The sequence below is a fragment of the Lagopus muta genome, chromosome 8 (assembly GCF_023343835.1).
Source record: "Lagopus muta isolate bLagMut1 chromosome 8, bLagMut1 primary, whole genome shotgun sequence".
NCBI lineage: Eukaryota > Metazoa > Chordata > Aves > Galliformes > Phasianidae > Lagopus > Lagopus muta.
This window is the reverse complement of record NC_064440.1, coordinates 4720918-4742976: the sequence shown is the minus strand read 5'-3', so window position 1 is coordinate 4742976 and position 22059 is coordinate 4720918. Positions and strand designations below refer to the sequence as shown.

Sequence of the window (22059 nt, the reverse complement as noted above, 5' to 3'; positions counted from 1 at the left end):
TGGTGCATACACCTGTCAGCTACATAAAAACAGCCAAAAAAAATCGCAAGAAATCAACAAGTGTGTATCTCACTAGATGCTGTAAGCTTCTAGCCTTGTTACAATTTCATAATTGAGTCAACATAAAACTAAAACTTGACCTCAAGATCTCAAGAACCAGGACACTTTTAAAATATGTCAAGTAACCATAATGTCTCTACAGATTTTTAGTCAATGAACCTCTGATTTAGATATGCTGTCCCTTGCTGTCCTTGGTGTAAATAATTTTTTATGGCCAGTCAAGGAGGATTTTGCCCTCAAAAAAAAAAAAGTCATACATGAAACAACAAACCAGCTACATTAAATAGTAAAGTTCAGAGATCACCAAGAAGATCATCATAAGATTGGAACAATTAGTTTTATTGCATCAATATAAGAAAGGGGTGGCAAGAAAATTTAGCAATAATATTTTGTCAATCACACTTAAAAAGCTTTATGTTGTTAATAAATTAAAAAGAAAAAAGATTTTTCTAAGAGGAACACTTTACAGTGACAATCAAGTATCTGTTCTGATACAAATAACATAGATGTTCAAGTATAATGGTACTTACATATAGATATATACCTTAGGTGTTCCAGGGAAAGCTATGAACTTTTATTTTGTTTGTTTTCTTATATTTTTAGCTTTCCAATATTTTTCTACAAATTTTCCTCTATTTAATTTTTCTTTTTTGGTCCCTCATTGTCCTGAAGGCCATCCCAGCAGTCCTTTCCCTTTCCCTTTGTCACAGAGATGCACCTCCTGAAGCTGTTTCACAGCCATCCCTGCGCTGACTCCCCAACAGACAGGCAAAAAAAACAAAGGTGCCTCTTGAGCTCACAGTGAAGTTTCTCCACAATGTGAACACCAATCTTGTTTCTCTTTGCTATCCAACTGTCCTGTAAAAGCTCTATTGCTTTGATACTTTCTTCACTCTTAGGTGATTGAGTGCAAATGGTATGGCAAATATACTGATGGACACAAAACATGATCTTAAGCCTTATTTCCGTTATGAAAGAAAGAGAAAAAAAAGAAGTACATTCTATTCTCAATCTTTCTTCAGAAATGTCATGTTTCTTAGTAAATGTGGTTGTATTTTAAGAAAAAGTGTGTTTAGATACTCGCATCATTTTTTCCAGTACTGCTCACTGCCGCTATAGACTAACATAAGCACACACAATTTCTTGAACCATTATGATCCAAAAGTTATTCATTGCTAAGAACTGGTGCACTTAAATATGATTTGTAATGGTTAAAAAAAAAAATAAAAAAAAAAATCAAACCACTGAATAAAAAAAAGCATCTTAAACTGTTTTGTAGAAGAAATCTGAGTAGCTAAGTATCTTTGATAGTTAGAATACCTTTCATTAGCCATTAATTCACAAGAAAAAAAATGAAAAATATATGTTTAACATATCTGTACAGCCACAGCACTAAGGAATAAATGAACAACATCCTCAAGTACATAATAGATGTAAAGTTTGACACAACTGGTAAATAGTGAGTGAAATAAACACTAATTAAATGAACTGCATAAATATTCCAGATAAGCTGACAGAATATACTATATAAAACACATGGAAAGAAACTACAAAGAGAACATTAAGATCTGTGAATTGATGAGCTGCCCAAGAACACAAGGTATGGCTAATAACAGAACCTATCAGTATCAAGCGTCATGTCATCATTACACAGAATGGAGTAATTTAAGAGAGTGTAAGATAAGCGAGTCCAGTGAGAGGGAAAAAGTAATGTGAAACAAGTCAAGGGAAAGAAGGTTAATACTCCCAGAAAAATATGAAAAACAGGATATATATGTATAAGTATCTTGAAAAATCTTGAATGCAGCCATAAAAAAGAGATAGTAAGAAGTATGGCCTTAAAAAGTAACAACAAACTCAACTAATTAGTATTAGCTGGTTGCCAGTCACGAAGAACTCAAACTTAATGGATTATGGATGAACAGAATTCACTAAATGAGTCCTATTCCATAGACTTTCTCACAGCTGAAGTCCTTAAGATCTATCTTCATGGAGCACGCACTATCAGCCACTTTCATTTACACATTTACTGCTTCTTTTGTTTTCCACTGGAAAGGAATATTCACTTACCACAGGATGTCATTTCATCAGTTTGATCTCCACAGTCATCCTCCCTGTCACACAGCCAAGATGTTGGAATACAGCGTCCATTCCCACAAGAAAATTGGTCGATCTGACACGTTCTTGCTGTCAAGACAAAACACTCCAAAAATGCAAGGGAAATGGACTAAATCTGTTAGATCTTTTGGTTCAAGTCTGTATGTAGAAGTCACAAATCTAGGTGGTATCTCCTGGCCTGGCTCCTCATTTCACTTTAACTAAACATCATTCACCTTCTTTGATTTCAGAGGAAATTGAAATCTGCAGAACTCTGTCCTATCTTTGAATCATACACTTATTAGTGTGAATACACAGTATTAGTCAGTAGAAGAACAGTAATGCTTGATAAAACAAGATTAGCGCTAAAGCTGAAGTGAGTCAGGGTATAAAAACATTTAATGTACAATTGGAAATTTACTTGCTTAAAAAAATACCTGTATTTCCTACTATAAACAATGACGTACTGAGAGTCATACTTACACACAATAAAACAAACAGTGCATGCAGTGTGCCTGGCCTCACTTTTCCATTTGTAAATACACAAGCATAATGATCCATTGAAGTACATGATGTATGCCTTTCCTCTTATGAAACATATCACCAAAAGAAATTATACTATGCAATTACATACATATAAACATATAAAGCTGATCCTATAACTGTATTTATTCAAAATGTGAACTCATCACTAAAAAAAAACAGAAATAGAAACATATTATGATTACAAAACCTGAATATTAAAAGACATCAATATGTATCACAATCTGTAATAACTGTGATAGTGACGTGGATTCTATAGATTACAGCTAGAGCTACATAGAGGGATACATAGCTAGAGAATTTTTTTTTTTTTTTTTTTTTTTACAAACTGTACAAATAACCCATGAACTGATCATTCCATACATGAGAAGTTAAACCAAACAAAACGAATCCTGGGAATTTATGGCAATGCTGCCTATCGCTGCATTTCAGTTAAAGAGCCTACAGCCACTGATGTCTGATATTTTGTACAGCAAACATTCAGTGACTGTTTAGCATACTCCACTGACAAGAAGTAAACATCATAGATTTGGAACTCCATGATTTACTGCAGTAGTATCAATGAACAATCTTCATCTTGACATTTCCTTAAAAATCCATTACGCAGAAAATAAATTACAAATGAAAATAATTTTCAAGGTACCAAGGGGAAACTGAGTAAGAAATTATGCTTTTGTCAGCACAAAATAAAATTTACTCATCAGAGCATGTTAACGAACAATTCTAACTGCCAAAAAAGATTTAGCAGGAACAAGTTTGTACCTAAATAGTACTTTGACAGTCAGCCCATATGGACAGATTAAGTGCTGAATTACTTTGGAAAGCACAATCAAGCACAAAGATGAAGTAAAATACAATTTGTATTCCATCTTAGCGGCATCAACATCTGAATTAATTTAAAATGACAATAATCAGATTACTAATAGCTGACTGGTTCAGTACAGCACAAAATTGCTTATGGAGCTGGAATTAAGTAAAGTTTTTACCTGCACAGGTTTTATTTGATTCATCTTCATTATTACCACAGTCATTAGCTCCATCACAAAGCCATCTCTTGGGAATGCAGCGATTATTTTGGCACTTAAACTGATTCTCAGGACAACTATGATTGACTGGGGGGAAAAGACAGCAGAGTTTTTTCCTTAGAAAACAATCAGAGAAAATAAGCTGAAAATAATGTATTAAATAATATTCCCTGGTGGTGCAGTTAGCATGGTTATCCTTGATATATCATCATCATCACGACACGAAGTGTTCAGCAATAGAATCAATAAAAAAATACTGAAGTACTTAAACAGAACTCCAATAATTAGAGAGTACATAGTAATTAAAGAATACATAATAAATTCCTACGGAGACCCTCTTTTATTAACCACTAAATGATAAAGGATAGCAACAGTTTACAACTACAGACAAAAAGATATCAAAAGGGAAGAGGTAAAATTCCGATTCTGAAATAGTACAAATGGAAGGTTGAACCCGCATATCTGTAACATATTATAGATTAAACACCTGAGTTGAAGGTTTATCACAGAATGTCACAATCTCTGAGATTCAACAGGCTTAAAACACAAAGGATGCATTAAAACAAACAAATTTTATTGCCTGTACCATGTATGTGATAGAATGCATGCCTGGGAGCATGGCACTCAAATGACTGACAATCTGAATACACATATCCATCACACTAGTTAAAAGAGGTCATGTCACAATTTGCATTATGCAACGCTGAACAATATTGGCTTATGTTCATCTTGAATAAAGCAGGAAAGAATGTTTTCTTCAGGGTTTTTTTTTTTTTTTTTAATCTGGGGTGGATCAGGGCTGTGAATTTTGGATGATTAGGTTTTTTTTTTTTAATTAATACAATAAAAAAGTGACATAAGGATTCAAGCTGCAAAAATATAACAATACGGTAGACAGACCCATCAAGTGCAATGGTTTTGCTATCAAGTTCATAATTATGATCCGTGTAAATAATACTGCGAATAAAAAATCCTCAAAAATATATACATTATACATATAAGTTCTCAATGAGTTAGTTACAAATAGATAGTATTTTCACAGTAGGTTTAAAATTATGAAATTAAAATATCTCCTGAACTGCAAAAAAATGCAGCTGACTTCTGCTCTCTCATGAGCCAAGTTATCATATAGATGCCGGCAAACATTTGTTATGTGACACTAGGTGAAATAACAAATACAGCTCCAACTATCCCAAAAATTTAACTGCACATGCTATTTTAAATTAGAGTAAATCTGAATTAACTAAAAATTATTGAAACCGTTTCTTTTTCTAGCTACCTAATATCATTAGAGGCAAGAAGACTTCGAAAGCATACAAGTTATGTACATACAACTGGCCTGCTTTCCTAGCGGTAACAAATATGTATGTTCAGCTTGTATACTAGTAACAGGGTCTATTCTTAGAAGATCTCACTCACCTACACAAGAGCAGTAAACTAAGTAGTTTCAAACACCCAGTTAAAAACAAAAATCCCAAGCTCTTATCCACCTACTCTGGTCTCTTTTTTAAAGTTTAACATATATCTGGAAACAAATGGTATTTAAAATGAAAGGACATCTTGCAGGCTTATCCCTGACATTTCAGTAGCTTTTATCTTTGACCTTTTACCTATTCTGCCTCCTGAAAACAACAGAGAGTTAGTGTGATACCAATCGCACATGAACCCTTCATGAGTGTTTTATGTGGAGGGTAAAATATCATTGGAAGTAAACATAATAATTTGAGCAGAACAGCATTCCAAGTCTCACAGTACTTATAAAGCAACCAAGCTTTGTGTTATAAACAATCTGATAAAAATCAAACATGAAGACTTGCCTTAAATCTTACTTTGTTAATAGAGACATAGACATTATTTTAAATGGTTTGTAAGTTTTACTTATTTATGTTTAAAATTTGTGTACATTCCAGTCATAACTGCAAACCTTCCGGACTACTTCCAGAAGAACCACTGAAGTTTCTATAGTAACTGATGAAAAGAAATCACTGTTAACATGCTGGACACAAACCATGCATCATACACGGATTTGGGACTGTACGATTTCATTTGTATCTGTAAAAATCCTCTGGGTATCAAAAGCTTCCATCAGTGAGTTAGCCTAAATCACACTAATTGAAATAAGAATCAAGTCAACGTTGTCAAAAGATTTTCCTTCTCGCTGTCTTTATTAGTTAACTCCTTGTTTAACAATCCCTTGCACTGCTGACTATTGTTTCAATGCAACTCAGACCAACAGAAAAAAACACCTTAAAAAGAATTCAGATTTAAATCAGTAAATGTCTATTTCACGGAGATATCAAAATTTATAAACACAAAAAAATTAAAACTGGCTACATGTAACAATCATCAAGAAGAAGTTTTAACAGAGGTTCACCAGGTAAACGTGCATCAACAGCATCAAGCCAGAGCGAAATGCGCGAGATTTACCCAAGGATGTAAAAATATTTCTATCAGTGTTAATTTACTCTCATCCTCATCAGGTTCCTGCAGGACTCAGCAAAAAAGTTGGGCATCCAATTTTGGACACCCAACCTCAACTTTCACTTGGCAACATTCACAAAACAAACACCACCACCACGTACTGGGGAAAAAAATAAAAGGAATTAAAAAACAAAACAAAAACAAACAAACAAAAAAAAAAACAAACAAAAAAACAGATTCAAGTTATTTTGTCTCAAAGAAACAAGAATGAGAGACCATGAGAAAAGTTTTCAGACACACAGAACAATGCATAGAGTAAGAGTGTATCAGATCTTTACATCTACAAGTGATAGGAAAAGAAATAATGTATTCTCATTTTTGTAGAGGAAATTTGGTATAGAAAAAATGAAGTAATCACTGCAACGATCTGAGAACGGAAAGAGACATTTTCACCACCTCAGCTCTCAATTTATTGTAGGTTAGGTAGCCTGCAGGAACGACTCAGATACATAATTGTTGTGCTTTCTAGCATTTTTCATTTCAGTAGTGGCACTCCTCTATGGTGAAACAAAGAAACAAACAAACAATAATACGACTGTACTAAAACCATGTTTTTAAAGATAAGAGTACATCTTGCTGAAACTGAAAGTATTATGTTGGTTTTCTTAAAACAAAAGAAAACAAAAACTCCAGAACCACAGAAACATTTCAAGTAGGAAGGGACCTCTTGAGATCACACTGCATAATTTCTTGCTCAAGCAGGGTCAGCTAGAAGCACCCCAGGACTATGCAAATCTGAGTTTCAAATATATCCACAGACGACCAATCCATTGCTGTGTCAAAATCAAAGACCACTGACCATTACTCTTTCACTATGCTATGAAACAAGTACATGAGTGTTATTTATAAATACCAATATCACTATACTCAGTAAAATAAGTTATATGAATGACTTAAAGGTTATGGTTTGTGTTTGGCTCTCCTCAGACTCCTATTTAACATGCATGTATTACTTGGTTTCCATGAAACGCGGATTAAAACATTAAAAAAAAAAAAAAAAATACTTACAGCAAATGTCAGCATGCTCATCACTGCCATCCAAACAGTCATCATCTCCATCACAGCGCCAGCGATCATGGATACAGCGCTTATTGTTACACTGGAACTGTTCGGCTTTGCACAACTGTGGTGGCATTTCTCCATGTTTAACTACAAAATATAACCAAGACGCACAAATAACTTGTCAGCTTGATACAACAGAATCCTACATCTACACGTATAGATACACAAATTATTTTGTTACCACTCATAATGCGATGGAAAGCACAGCACTGACAGCAGATTAGCAAGGTCCCAAGTTGCAGCAAGTAAGGACTTGCTCAAACACAATAGCCACAAGTACAGAAATAAAGGAAAGAAGCTGCTTACCTTTGGAAGACCTCAGAGGTAGGCAGGGATCTCCAGCAAGATACCCTTGCCCCCAGTGCCAACCCTTGCATGAGATCTGGGAAGGGGTGTATCCTGGCTCCACCCCTTCCAATCAGTAAGGTACACTGCTTGCACCTGAGCTCCCCAGGTTGGTGCTGCCTTCCTACCAGGTGCTCAATCACTGCTTCAAACTGTGACTTAGCATTTCCACTACATCACTTACCAAAACAGTATTTCATAAACTTCACATATTTGAAGCAATTCCACCTAAAGCCTGCAGCAGCATGCAGATTTGAGTTGAGATCACGCATTTGTAATAAATGGGAGAACTCAGAATGCCATTTAGACTTTTTTTAAATTTTAAATTTGTGCTTAAGATGATAGTGTGAAAGTACCAGTTTAAAATACTATAATGCTTTGCTGATGGTGAAAAGAAAAAAAAATATCTTACAGACTATTCAAAATTCTGGTGCACATTTAAGGTCTAGAGAATGATAACTGAAAAGCTGATTCTTGTATCCAAGCAACACCTGCATTACGCACTGTATAAATTCTCAAATATGAAAAGATAAAAATCTACTGCGGTAGAATTAAGTAGGAAGCCTCAAGCTTATTGATAAATCCAGATAGATACATTTCTCAACATGAGGTTCAAAATGTTTTATGTGTAAAATACACATTACTTTAAGACCCAATCAGAAACCCCAAGAACTTTGAAAAGAATTGGGTGCTGACATGTGGTGGAAAAAAAAACACAAAACAAAACACCAAAAAAACCAGGAAACCTGCTTGATTCAGATCTGAAGGTGTCTAACCTCTTTTCCTAAGAAGACATTTTTTTCAGCAACAGTGATGGCTCTACTAGCCATGTGCTTGGGTCAAGTTCAAGGTAATTGCAAACTCAGTACTCAACATGTCATGAAATAGTCATTATGCTTTTCTCAGCTCTTATAGGCTTATCCCTGCAGATCTACATAGAGTTCTACATGTTGCACTTGGGGAAATGACAAATGAGACCCAGAAGAACAATAAGAATTTTTAATGTTAAAAATGCTAAGGCAAATATTTAAAAATGTATTTCTACATATACTATCATATAATATTTCTATTCCCACATTTATTAGGAATGCTGAAAATGTTATTGGCATTTCAATGAAGATATCCAAGAGATAAAAGTAAAAGATAGCTAAATTTGCATAATTTATGAGTTGTGTATGATATACATATAAATATATACCTCACATATTTCCTGAATATATTCAACATGAAAATTTTCTGTGCCAGATTTCAATTTGAGATACTTAGTTCATAATAATCTGATATATAAACTAGTTTATTTATATTTGTCATGAAATTCTGATATTTCTAATATTCTGTGAAAGAGACAATTGAAACATCAAAGTCTCTTATTGCATCAGGCATTTCATCCTCAAATACTGTATGCTTAATTGTCTGTCTTTTACATGAAAAGAATCCTTTACTGTGTTTATCAAACTTTCTGCAATTAGAATCTTTATTGAAGGAATATCTCTGCCCTATGAAAATCACAAAATCCTATAAAGGAGAAGAGCTTTTTTCAATTTATTTTGAGAATTGTTTTTATCCCTTAACAGTGCTATCAAACCATATATTCTTTAAGCAGCTTACTTGTGCAGGTTGTGCTGTTTTCCTCCAAAAACTGATTATCAGCACAGGCACAAACTCTGCCTCCAGGAATGGCTAAACAGAGAGTACTGCAACCTCCGTTGTTAACACGACATGCATTATCACCTGTAAAAGCAACAAAAGTCACTTTAAAATCAACAGCCATGCTAGAATAAGGAGATGTAAGCACATGAATACCTTTTTACATTTATTTTCTTCTCTATTAGGGACTCATTATTCTCCTAGTTTCATTATTATTAGTTTTAATATTAAAACAGGTTGCAGTAAGCTGAAAGAATAAAAGCCAATGATACCATCTGTTCACCAGATTCTATGCCATTTCTTTCAGAAGATGAACAAGTATTAAAGGCTATTAAATATGTCACAGGTACAAATGCTGACAGATTGCCATACATGTAGTAGTTTCAGTAGAAACAGTCTGAAGTATACCAGCAGCCGCACATGCTAAAACAATGCAGCTGCAAATATAGACTTAAAAAAGAGGAAGAAAACAGAAATTAGAAGTATAACAATATCTATGGAAGGCAGAGTTTTAGGCTCATATCACGGTACTTCTTCTGGACACATTCTGCTATTTCTCCAACTTTTTTCCCCCCTGTTGCTTCTCCACAAACACCATGTGCTCTTCACGTGAAGATACTGACAGCTGCCAGGTGTTCTAATCACCTAACAAGAACTGCTGCACACTAGTGACCATATTATGAAAATATAACTGGGCTTTAAAGCCTTGGAACAAGGTGCCTGTGAGGCACCTAATGAAACAGTTTCAGTATATTGGCTATTACAGTTGAGCAAAGTACATTTTAAAGTTGTGTATGTACTAAGCAGCAATGAGATTAATAAGAAAATTTCCATTTTGTTTCTATTTTGTTCACAGAACCAAATGTTTCAGGAATAAAAACGCTTAAGGGTCTCCAGTTTTCTATAGGATCTATGGAAATGGAAACACTGTTCTGCCAGTAGATGTCAAAAATGATAGCCCAGTAAGCTATTTAAACTTTTAGAACAGTATTTTGTTTATACTAATTCCTGATGCTTACTTTCATGCTTTCCATCTGAGGTGGCAGACTATAACCACAACTATGTTTTCACTAAAGAAAGCAATTATTCAACACTCATGTATGTAATAAATGAATATAATAAATGTATATAATAAATGATTCCCAAAATTTCTTCCATAAAAACAAATCTGTAAATTAAACAGTGTGCATTTTGTAAACACCATCCATGCTCATCTATGGCCTTCTATCTTATTTCTCTACTGAAACAAGCAATATAAAGAATCCACTTTTCCACTACTCTCAAAGGCCATTGATTTGGATTCTAGATAACATTACCATGTACTTTCAGCATGCTAAGTCATATGGTGCTGATGGACACCAGGGAGAAAAAGATATAGAAAGAAAAAAAGGCCAAAAGAAGTTACGAACTTTCCCTGAGAAAAGGTAAATGCAATCAGGTATTTTCTGTGTATGAGCCAATGCATACATATTATCTATTCTATTTTATATTTTTCAGTTTCTTTCACGCACAAGGAAAATGCCAATAAGTACAAAGAAATACAGTTACAAATACTATTTTGTCTCACTGCTTTCAGTAACTACAAGATTGAAATATTAAGAAGTATCTTTGCTATGCCACAATCATCATATTCCTTTTCCTATCATTATTCAACCATTATTTCCAAAGTATTGCAAGCTTAGGAGGGAAAATGCCCTTTTGTTATAGATCTTTGAGAAATCATATCTTATTAATACCTTGCTGTTTACGGGGGTCGTATATCTGAAGCCCAAACAAAGGTGGTCTCTCACTTCTTAACAGTGTCACATTCCTTGTGATCAGATCCAACTGGAAAATAGATCCATTCATATAGTCTGTCCAGTAAATATTATTTCCATGATGTGATAATCCAAAAGGATGATTCAAATCTTTTCCGCTGTAGATTACCTGCAATTAATTGGTCAGGTTAAATTTGCTAATGCACTACAGAGGACATAAAGGAGGACAAAGGAAAACTGATACGAGCACTGTGCCGAACATATGAACTTAATGCACTAAAATTAAGTAGCATAGAGCTGATCTCTGCAACAGCAGAAAAAACTAACTTCAAAACTTCATATACATTTGTTTTAAGAGGGTTCTCTCAAATAAAGCATAGGAATGCAGGAAACCATTCAATTATTATGTTCAGTAAACATCTATCTTCTTCCCTAGAAAGGAAGCATGGCAGTTTATAACTTTCAGTATACGTTAAGTATATCAAATATTTGCTTCTTGTAAAATGTTGCTGAAGTCATCTTCTGCAGTAAACACACATCTCAATCCAATATTTTGGAGTGATTATTACTTCAACTAGGTTTTGATTCAATATTTCTGCTTCCACCAAGAGCAAAAAACAGTATGAGTACCTTGTTTTTGTTAAAGTGCAAATTATTGATTTCTGAAAAAATTCTCATTTATTTTGGGTTGTGGTAACTAAAAAGAAAAAAAGAGAGAGCAACAGAAAAAGAAAGAAGCTAAACACATGCCACAGTTTCTTCCCAAAATAATAAAGCCATTTTTCCTCATGTGAAGCCTATGAAAACAGGGTCTTATTATTCAGCAGTTATGGTGGGAGGCAAAGCCATCAGCTCTCACTAGTAATCCATATGTAATCCACGGCAGCTGCATTTACTATTTTAGACCTGTTCTATCCAGGAACTTCACAACATGTCTAGCATTGCAAGTAGACAAGGATCTTTAATTAAAAGATGTCTTTCTCCCAGTGTATTCACCCTCCTCCTGCCTCCTTTACAGGACCATGATGTATTGGAGCAAAAGCATTAAATCTAAATCCCAGCCAAGCTATTGTGACAAACTGCAACACTATTGCATTGGCATAGACTTAACAGCAGATCACCCAATATAAATGATTTTTGAAGAAGTGTGTAATTATACAGAGACAAGTCCCAGGGAGAACCATACCTACAGTTAGTACTTTGAGATCTAAAGATCTGCATATTGGCCCTATGAAGGTCATCATAAAGAGGAAATAATGAGTAGAATGGAAATGAAGTCACAGATTTGTTAAAAAGTCTATATAGATGTAAATGGACTTAATGTCTATTCACGGTACAGCAAAAAATTCAGTTGTCAAGGCACTTAATTTCATGAAACAGATGCTATACCTCTCACAAATTATTCAATTCCAGACCATTTCAACTGTTTTCCATATGTTTCTTCTACTCTTGTTGTTTCTAAAAATTAACACAGAACTTCTATAAAGATTGTATCTAGGTACTGCAGCCATTATCAAGCACTACAACAATTACTGACTGCATTTGTTGTTTCCTCTCTGCACAGGACCACAAATGTTCCAATGGGGTGCTGGGACTCATTGAAAGCAGATTACCCAGTGAAGTTAAATGAAAGCCTCACTCTGGCAGAGCCAAAAGAAAGTGATGTTTTGTTTTATTTTACTGTAAAGCTCCTTGTAGCTCGGTGAATCAATCAAAATGCAATTCATTCTCCCATGAGAAAAATAAATTAATAAAAAAAGAACTTTTGTGTCACTTTCTAAAGCAAAGATGAAAATTTTGATCTATATTATATTCTCCTCTAGGAGACTGCCAACATTGCTTGTTTCAGCAGAGATGACACTGGACATGCCGCAGGGTTACGCAGACTTTAAAAAGCTTGAAAAGCATTTTTTAACATAACGCAATAAAATCCAAAGAAAAAGCATGCCTGTGGCAAAGCAGCAGTATTTTTCTTTTACCTTTCTTTCAGTTCCATTCAAAAATATTCTTTCAATGTGATCATAATAGGCATCACACCAGTATAACACATTGGCATGATAGTCCAGAGTTAAACCATTCGGCCAAAGCATCTTTGATGTTACAAAAATCTGCCGACTGTAGCCATCCATCCATGCCTTCTCAATTCTTCCCACACTGTCATCTATTTCATCTTCTTCCCAGTCTGTCCAATACATCCAGCTATTAAATTACAGAAATGAACATTCAGATGCCATTTTAATCATGTGAATAATACTATAGACTTTTTACAGAACTTTGGAACAGCACCCCCACAAATCAGAGCAATATTGTCTTTTCATTGCTGTTTTTAAGTCAGTATCAATAGAAACTTTCCATATGTCCACTGAATGCTGACCCAATGTTTTTTTTCTTCATAACGTATGAACTATATGAATGCAAATGGACTTACATGAGAAGTGAAATAATTGTTTCAAACCCTATTTAATCACACCAAAATTTTAACATAACATGGAATTTTAACATTGAATTTTGAACCAGCGTTTTATTAACTTTGCCATAAAGTTCAAACTTCAACTGCTATTTTTTTGGCTAAGACTAATTTGCCTTTTTTTAACCATGCCTAATATTTCCAAAAGGTAGAATACACAAACTAATCATAATCTAGCTTAATAGCTACAGAATAACTCTGAAGTCCTGTGTATCTCCCATTTTACATGAAACAAGTCAAATCACTGAAGAACTATTACAGTCTGTCTCTTCCAAAAACATTGAGAAATATAGATGAATAGAAAAAGCATCAGAAAAGTATATGCTAAGTAATTTTATCATAGTTTTATGGCTTAAGAAACAGTAGTGTGAATAACTGACCCCTCACCAAAAAATAAATGTACCTGTGCTACTCTAGAAAAAAGCAAGCATCACAGAAAGTCAAAAGTATATAGCTCAGATTATTTCTTTGAGATACTGTATACTGGACACTACAGATTATACCTTGTACTTTTTTATTTTTGTTACTTTTCTAATTGAACTATTTTTTCAAGTCCTGTAATTAAAATTCTCAAAGTCACCACATTTCCACAGGAAAGAAATGAGTAAAAAAAAGCAGTCTTTCTGTCAAATCCATTTCAAATAAAAGACAATCACATAAACAATGTCAAACCCACTCATCAGAGATTGAAACCACTTCTAAGTCTAATGTGATCAGCATGCTTTTTATATAAGAACTTGGAAAAACAAATAGCTGTATCACCATATTCACATACCCAACATATACCACAGGTTTTTGTAAATACACAGTCCTTACTCGTTTACTCTGCTCCAAGCCACCATACAGAAGGTTTTTTTTTTTTCCCCCAATTCTTTCAATGTCTTTGCAAATACATACTAAGAACATCGATCAATTTTTGCTCTATGAGAATTAAAAGCATTGCTGCGTGTTTAACTCAAACAATGTTCATTTTCATCACAGAATAATAAAACCTGTGTACACCCTAAAGCTCAATTAAAGACACAGGTCACTACGTGATTTATTTTATTAGAACACAGAAATATGTTTTGCGGCTATTTACATGAGTGTTGAAGAGCAATTAAAGAGCTTTTCTCCATTACCTTTTCACCTGTACTTATTGTTGTTATCATGTCATAAACTAAAACATGCTTATAGTAACAGACGCTTACATTAATGTGCTTTAATTGTATCTCAAAATGCTTCCGCATTGGTTAACTCAAGACTAATATTTTCTAAACATAATTAAAATGCCATAATAAAAGCTATCCCTCAGGAAAGACTTCCATAATAAGTGTAATCATGAAGGGCGAGTTATTTTATTAGAGAAGTGTTTTATATAATAGTCCTTTTCAGACAATACATCTTCATAAACTGTTTCCCATGCCATGCATTTACTCAGCTGGAAAATTTAACTAAGGGATTGCAGGTATGGTTATGTTTTACGGTCTGATTTTACATTCTTATAATCTGACCTTAATTACTGTAGCCTGTCCACAGTTGCTTCCATTCTTTAAAGGACAAGTGCAAAAGTGAAAACCCGATAGCATAAATGCATTCTAGTACTAGAAAAACAGAAATCTATCCATTGACACTACAGTTTGCTGCTTAAATAGTCTGCCACTGAGAATTTAACAAGGAAATTGATCAGTGAATTTTTAGGTATACCACAACCATACCACTGTAATATCATGTTCTTTTTATTATCTGTTCTACCACAACTCATGATATTAGTAATAAAAAAATCAGTCTATTTATTTTAGTAAACTAATGTGTACAAGGATATGGTTTTAATTAACTTGAGAAATTGAGACTTACAAAGAGAGAAACAAAACGGAGCATTACAAAGTTCACCTAATATTAAAAATACATACAGGTCCTATACACTCAATTTGTTCAAGCAAAAGGTGAATCGCATTCAAATTAACTTGACATCAGTTCAACTGTATCTGAATATGCACATTCTTTTGAAAGCTGCAGGCAAGAATTCTTGACAGGAATTAAGAGATATAGACTACTGCAGAATTTTACATCGCCGTATGGTTTTAAAGTCCCATCCCAAGCAAAATTCCATATACTTTGAACACATGAATTAAATAAAAAAGTCTACTTCATACCCGTTGACTGGATCAACAACAATTCCTCTGGGGTGAGACATGTCTCCTTCTAGCAATGTTTTCCGACTCTGAGCAGCTTTTTCCAGTCTGGCTACAGCGATTGTTTTCCTATGGCCATCATTTGTCCAATAAAGATTATTTCCAATCCAGTCCACTGCTATGCCTTCTACATTATCAAGATCTGAAAGAGAAGGGAGATGCAGTAATAATGTTCGATGTTACACACTCATGTTTTAACTCTATCCATTGGTGTCAGCAATGAGAAATTTATTCTAAATACAGCGGGATTAATTTCTTGATTTCTAAAAATATTTACTGAATTTCAATATTAAAGTTTACTGTCTCCTACCTGGGAGTTTTTTATTTTGCAGACATTTTCTCTGGGACAAACTCATCAGTGATATTGCTTTCAGAACCCAAACACCTTTACTAACTGTGGCTCTAATAAACTATTTCATTCCCCACAACAAACCAGTGAAAGTCTCCAGGATGAATAGGAACATACAGTACTTTTACCTACTAAAAGGTATGTAAATCACAATATACATAACAGCGCAGGATAGAAACCTTCAGCTTACTGTAAAACATAGCATGTATTTTTGATGATACCATTGATTGATTGATATCCAATAAATGAAATATTGGGCTTTTTACACACTTGCATGCAATAAAAGTGTCTATAAAAGGTACCACTACTATCTCAATAGCATTGCAACACGACAACTGACTCCACAACCTCTCAATGGAACAATGTCTTTTAGTGCTTTGTAATGCCATCATATTCCCTACCAAGTCAGCAGAGCTACAATGCATTCAAACATTCTGCCCCTGCAACAAGTTTCATTTTTTTCCTAAATTTCATAACCTATTTCTTTTAGAAAACAGAAAAATGCATTGAAAATATAATATTGGGAGTATTAAGAATTAAGTCACAGATGGCTGCTATACACTAAAATTTGAAAATAACAGTTTCCCAGTAAGAATGTTTTCAATTTTTAAAAACAGAAAGCAAATTCAATCTTGTGGCTACTGACAGAGCAAAACAGCCATATGATAACTTTAAAGCTTTTTCCCTTATCAGTATTGCCTATCTGAATAAAATGGCAGTAGAGTAACAGCACAGATTAATGAAAAGAAATATAAAGATAAGGTTCTTTTTAATATGAGAGGAAGGAAATTCTTGTCAATATTATATAATAATATATAAAGTAACTGAGAAATGATCTTGCTCATCTTGAAAAAGTTAACAGGTTTAGAGTAGTAGGTCAGGATTAGAACTAAAAGGTTTTGTAGCTTCAACGTTCTACGGTCTGTAACTCCAAGCATGTAGTTGTTCTCTCATGCATATTCCTTATGTTAAATTAAACACTCATGGATGTGTGTATGTACTTGAACTCTACCCCAGTGACCTGAACAGTAACAGATTTAAAGGTATGTAGCATCTCCAGCTGCCATTTTTAATTAAGTAGTTTTTTGAATGAAAACCGAAACCTGATTATCTCTGTATTTATGTTCTTTTTTCAAAAAAAAAAAAACTATTTAACTGAAGTATGGTGAAAAAAATTTCTTCTGTTATAATTATTTCACTTTTTTTTGGCAATTCATATGTCGGTATGTTCAGCTGTAGAAATTAGTAAAATCAATGTAATAGCAAATCATCGGTTGTTGATACCTTCTCTATTTTTTAATATAATATTTCAGCATTTTATGATTCAAAAGGTAAGAGAGAGATACAAAGGAACCAACAAAGTATCACGTAAATCATCTTTACATAAGAAACTAGACCTATATGTAGGAAACCCAAGGGATCTCAGCAAACTATTCTTAAGAACACACAGAGAAGACTAATATGAAGTCTGAAGACGGGGAGTGATTTGTTCAGAAGCTATTTTCATTTGTATTCTGACATAGATATTTAAAATTGAACACAGTTCGTACATTTAAGAAAATCAGCTTTTTAACTCAAAGGTCTTAATTTGCCTTTTTGGGGGGAGACAATCTAGTCCAAATAGAGACTACATTAGTGACTGACTCATAAACCCCTGCAATGGAAGAAGGTTCAGTAAAGATGGGCAAGGGCGATGTGCCCCTGAAGTTTAGAGAATAACGTGAGACTGACCCACAGCTGCTGCAAAGAAGAGAATTTATCTATACACAAAGGGGAGCAGAGAACTGACTTTGTTTTAGATAAACATCTATCAAGAGTTGAATAGTTCATTAAAAGAGAGTGAAAGTCTGTCTCAGTTAGCCAAATACAGCTCAGCCACAGAGTATACACAGAGTATAAGAACTAATTGAAATTCACTTATGTTTAACTAGCTAAAAGCTTTGAATACATTCTTTACTTTTACTGTGGGTTGTTCTGCCACTCTAGCTAAACAAAATTGATTTCACTATTCTGAGCCAACTTTCTACAGGAAAGCCCTTAACACTTAAAAAGAATGAAGTAAAACAAAGGCCATTTTTTATCATTGTTCACTTGACAACTGGAAAATTAACATTTGTAATTCAAACCAGAATTTTATAGTTAACGGTCGTATGTGGGCTCCATACATATGGAATAGGCATGTAAGATATTTAAAAGCTTATATTTCTAAAGACAACATATTTAAAACTAATGTGGCAAACTGTAAGATATTATAAGCACAGCATGTAATTGGGTACATAATGGCCTAGGTCCATCAATGTCCATCAAATCATGTATCCTAGCATGGCCTAAAATAAAAGACATATGTAAAGTGATTTGGAAAGGTAAAAACAGTTACTCTTCCATATACCAATCAGCTAGATAGATCTCCAACACAGATACATAGACCTACCTTAATCTTACTTCAACACAAAGCTAACCCTTGTAAACATTAGCAAGGATGGGAAAGTGAATAACAAAAAACTCTAAGGCCCACACAATATCAGTGGGGCAAAGAAATGCTTTAAAAAACAGAGAGAAAGAAACAAGTTCATCCTTATGATATTCCAACTGAATAATAATTCAGTTAAAAAAAAATCTGCTTTGTTCCATTTTTCAACATAAAAACAATTGATTTTGAAATAAGTTTGAAGCTTTAATTATAGCATTTTCTGCTGCTGATGAAAGTACACCACTTTTGCAGTTGTGCTGCCAACTCTAGGATTGGCTTTGCTGTGAGCTGTCTAACAGTTATCAATACTACACAGCAGTTTATTTTCCAAAGTGAAGAATAGGAAATCACAGCTGAAACTATATGGGAAATCAAACTCCAGCAGCGTTAGGTGCTCAGCATTCTCAACTGCTAGTCAACAGCTCGTAGGATCAGGCTCTCATGTAGGCAAACCGTAATTATCTGAGTTACAGTGTTGTTCAAGCTAGCATATCTGTTCTTGCAAAACCTGATAGTCACAAAAAATGACAACTTCTAATCTGAGAAGTGACACCTACCGCAGATAGAGCTCCTTAGCAGCATGCTGTTCCCAGCAAATATTAAACCACCTACTGACACACCTGATTTTCTCTAGTAGCTTTCCACCAGAGAACGATTTAATCTATCCCCGCTGAGTTCTTGAGAGCTGACAAGAATAAAAGCTGAGGTGATATGGCTGGAGGCCATATTAATTTTTTACATCATGAAACATACATTAACAAGTATTTTTTAAACATACTTTGAAGTTATAATTTCTCCAAGTTCTAACTAACAAGCTAAATTCCTAGGAAAGGAGTGGGGAGGGAGAATGACAATGATTATTTTTATTCATTTTAAGTATTAGGGATACCAATAATACACGATCAAACAATCCATAACTCCTCATAGTACTTGGGCATTTTGTTATGTTGTATTTATAAAACAACAAAAATTATAATTAAACATTACTTAGGAGAAGTTGCTGATTCAGTATGTATGTATATATGTATTTTTTTCATGCTTGCATGTTTGACCAAGCTTAACCCGTCTGACACTTCCCAGCAAGGATGCTTTTTTTGCATTACCTTACAATGTTTAAGTCTATATACTATTCATTGCCTTCCTGTACTCTGCATTTGGATTACTTTGTTGTAAAATGAAATGTGCGTATTTTGGTTAAAGACTTTCAGCAGTAGATGTGGAGCTTCTGTGATGCGTGTTATGTATTTCCCCATTCACAGTGAACTGAAATACACAATTGGCAGCTGAGCATTCATAATTTGCTTAGACACCCTTCCTTTATTAAGCAACCACCAAGCTTCTTATGGCTACTAGTGAAAGAACCTTTATGCACACTGAGGTCTGTAAAGATCTTATACCAAAAAAAAAAAAAAAAAGAGAACAATTTCACTGTAAATGGAAGCTAACTTCTTTGAGATAGCTGGATTAAAACGTAGGTTATGAATCATGAGGAAAGGCAACCCCTGCATTAAAGCAGTTGGGTTTGTTTTTTTTTTTCCTTCTTCTCTACTAGGAAACAATTACTGTAGGTAATTGTAGGTAACCTTCAACTGAGGTGAAGAACTACTGAAACAGTATTTCATGAAATAGTTCTATGAAAGGAAAAGGTGAGTTGACAGATCAGAGCTTTAGTTAACAAAAGAGCATTTAATACAAAGAGATGGAATGCTTGGCCAGTGAGAATCCATACAATGTGGTGGGAGGCATGGAAAGTAGAGAAGTGCTGATATTTTTTCTAATTCCTATAATACATGATAAAAAAATATCTTTGCATTCTCAAAAAATGCTTAGGTTTTCCTATTGCTTCTCCAGGCAGGAGGGAAAATGCATCAGAGAAAAAAATCCTAATCACCCAAATTATTATTATTATTACTATTGCTAGTGATTCTGCAGTACAGAAAGTCTTCCTCTGCCAACCTACTTGAATAGACTCCAGAAACCACACTGTGATTCAGGCTGTAGAGATAAGTCTCATAACATTCTTAAGGATATGGGATAATTCAGTGAACTGTTACATTATGGATTCATCCCATCGACTGAGAGAATATAGTGGAGATAAAGAGTTACTCAGTGGCAAGTTATAGGCTAAGCAGTCACCAAACAGCATCTCTGCACTTAGAAAAAATAAATAGGAAGTTGTAAGAAAAAAAAAAAAAATATAACTCCAAGTTTGTACAAGGTCAAGTTTGGGTCTGCTTTCAAAGGGTAGATTACATAAAGTTTTAAATCTTCTGTTAGCATTCCTACCGTCTTTGAGGATTGTTTCTCTCTCTGTGCCATCAATTTTCTGCCGACCAATTAGGAAACTGGTAGTATCAGCAAAGTAAATGTAATTGGTTTCTGCATGGAAATCCAGAGCACGAGGATTGACTAAGTTCTCTATAGGGATCATGTATTCATCAGATACTTTGGTATTCAGGTCCATTCCTCGTATTATTCCTGGGCGTCCCTTCCCGTAAAAAAGAAACAATTCATTCTTTGGTCCTGCAAAAGAAAGATTACAAACATAAACAAGTGATGTTGCCTAATCTTCTTTACAGTGAATAGAGTCGCTGTTTAATTAACTGGCACAATTAGTAGGGGAGCAGAAGCATTATTCAATACCAAAAATTAAACTTTCATATATTCCAAAGGTATCTAAACTCAAGAAATCTAGCTAATTACATTACCTTCATTAAAATACAAATTACTTTGGTGAACTGCTTACATCTAATTATTTCTCTTCTATAAAAGTTCAGACTGAAAAGAAATGCTAGATCACAGAATAACCTTATATCTAATGTGAAATGCACATATATAGCATTGCAGACATTTAATTTTACAATTCATTAGGATCTATCCAGGTAACGTACACCACAACTGAACAAATCATTAGATCTAAAATGACTGTAAACTTCAGCAAATACAGAACACCATTTTATCTTTTTTCACCTGAAGTTTCTCAGAAGCAAGCAAAAGCTTATAGCAAATTACTTTCAAATGAAAGAAAGAATACAACAGATTGACATACTGATTTCTTTCATACTGAGATACAAAACACGGATATCTGTTTTTCCTTCTTAAGAGATTTTTACAGTTTCATTAAATAGCTTAATTACAAATAACCGAGATATACTAACAATATACTTTATGCTATAAATATCCTTAGATACTTCATTCTATAAATAGACCTCTTAAAATTCTCAAATATATTATTTTTCCTCAATGTTTCTTCACGTTCATTGGAGTTGCTAGTGAAAACAGTGACAAATTCATGTTCAAATGCATTTATCTTCCAGCATTTATCAATGGATTCAGTAGCATGCCTTTCACCTGAAATATATCATTTGATTAAAAAAAAAAAAAAAAGAACAAAAATAGAATTACAGAATGATTTAAATTGGAAGGGACCTTAAAAGCCATTTAATTCCAACTCCCTGCCATTAGCACGGATGCTTTCCACTTCACCAGGTTGCCCAAAGCCCCCAACCATCCTGAATGCTAGATGGAGCTTTTCTGAGCAGGCTAATCTCTCACTGTCCTCATAATAAAGAATGTCTTCCT

General features: G+C 34.1%; 1 protein-coding gene across 5 annotated transcripts in view; it reads right to left on the bottom strand.

Moving 5' to 3' along the window:
* The window catches only part of LRP1B (LDL receptor related protein 1B), a 584143-nt gene that overhangs the window by 179943 nt on the left and 382141 nt on the right, over nucleotides 1-22059 (bottom strand). For all 5 annotated transcript variants that reach the window (XM_048952659.1, XM_048952661.1, XM_048952662.1 and 2 more), the window contains exons 11-18: nucleotides 20764-21000; nucleotides 15620-15800; nucleotides 12997-13216; nucleotides 10997-11186; nucleotides 9222-9344; nucleotides 7215-7355; nucleotides 3687-3812; nucleotides 2131-2247 (exon numbers count right to left, since the gene is read on the bottom strand). In XM_048952659.1, the coding sequence (XP_048808616.1) occupies nucleotides 2131-2247; nucleotides 3687-3812; nucleotides 7215-7355; nucleotides 9222-9344; nucleotides 10997-11186; nucleotides 12997-13216; nucleotides 15620-15800; nucleotides 20764-21000 (1335 nt within the window). The remainder of the gene's footprint in view (nucleotides 1-2130; nucleotides 2248-3686; nucleotides 3813-7214; nucleotides 7356-9221; nucleotides 9345-10996; nucleotides 11187-12996; nucleotides 13217-15619; nucleotides 15801-20763; nucleotides 21001-22059) is intronic.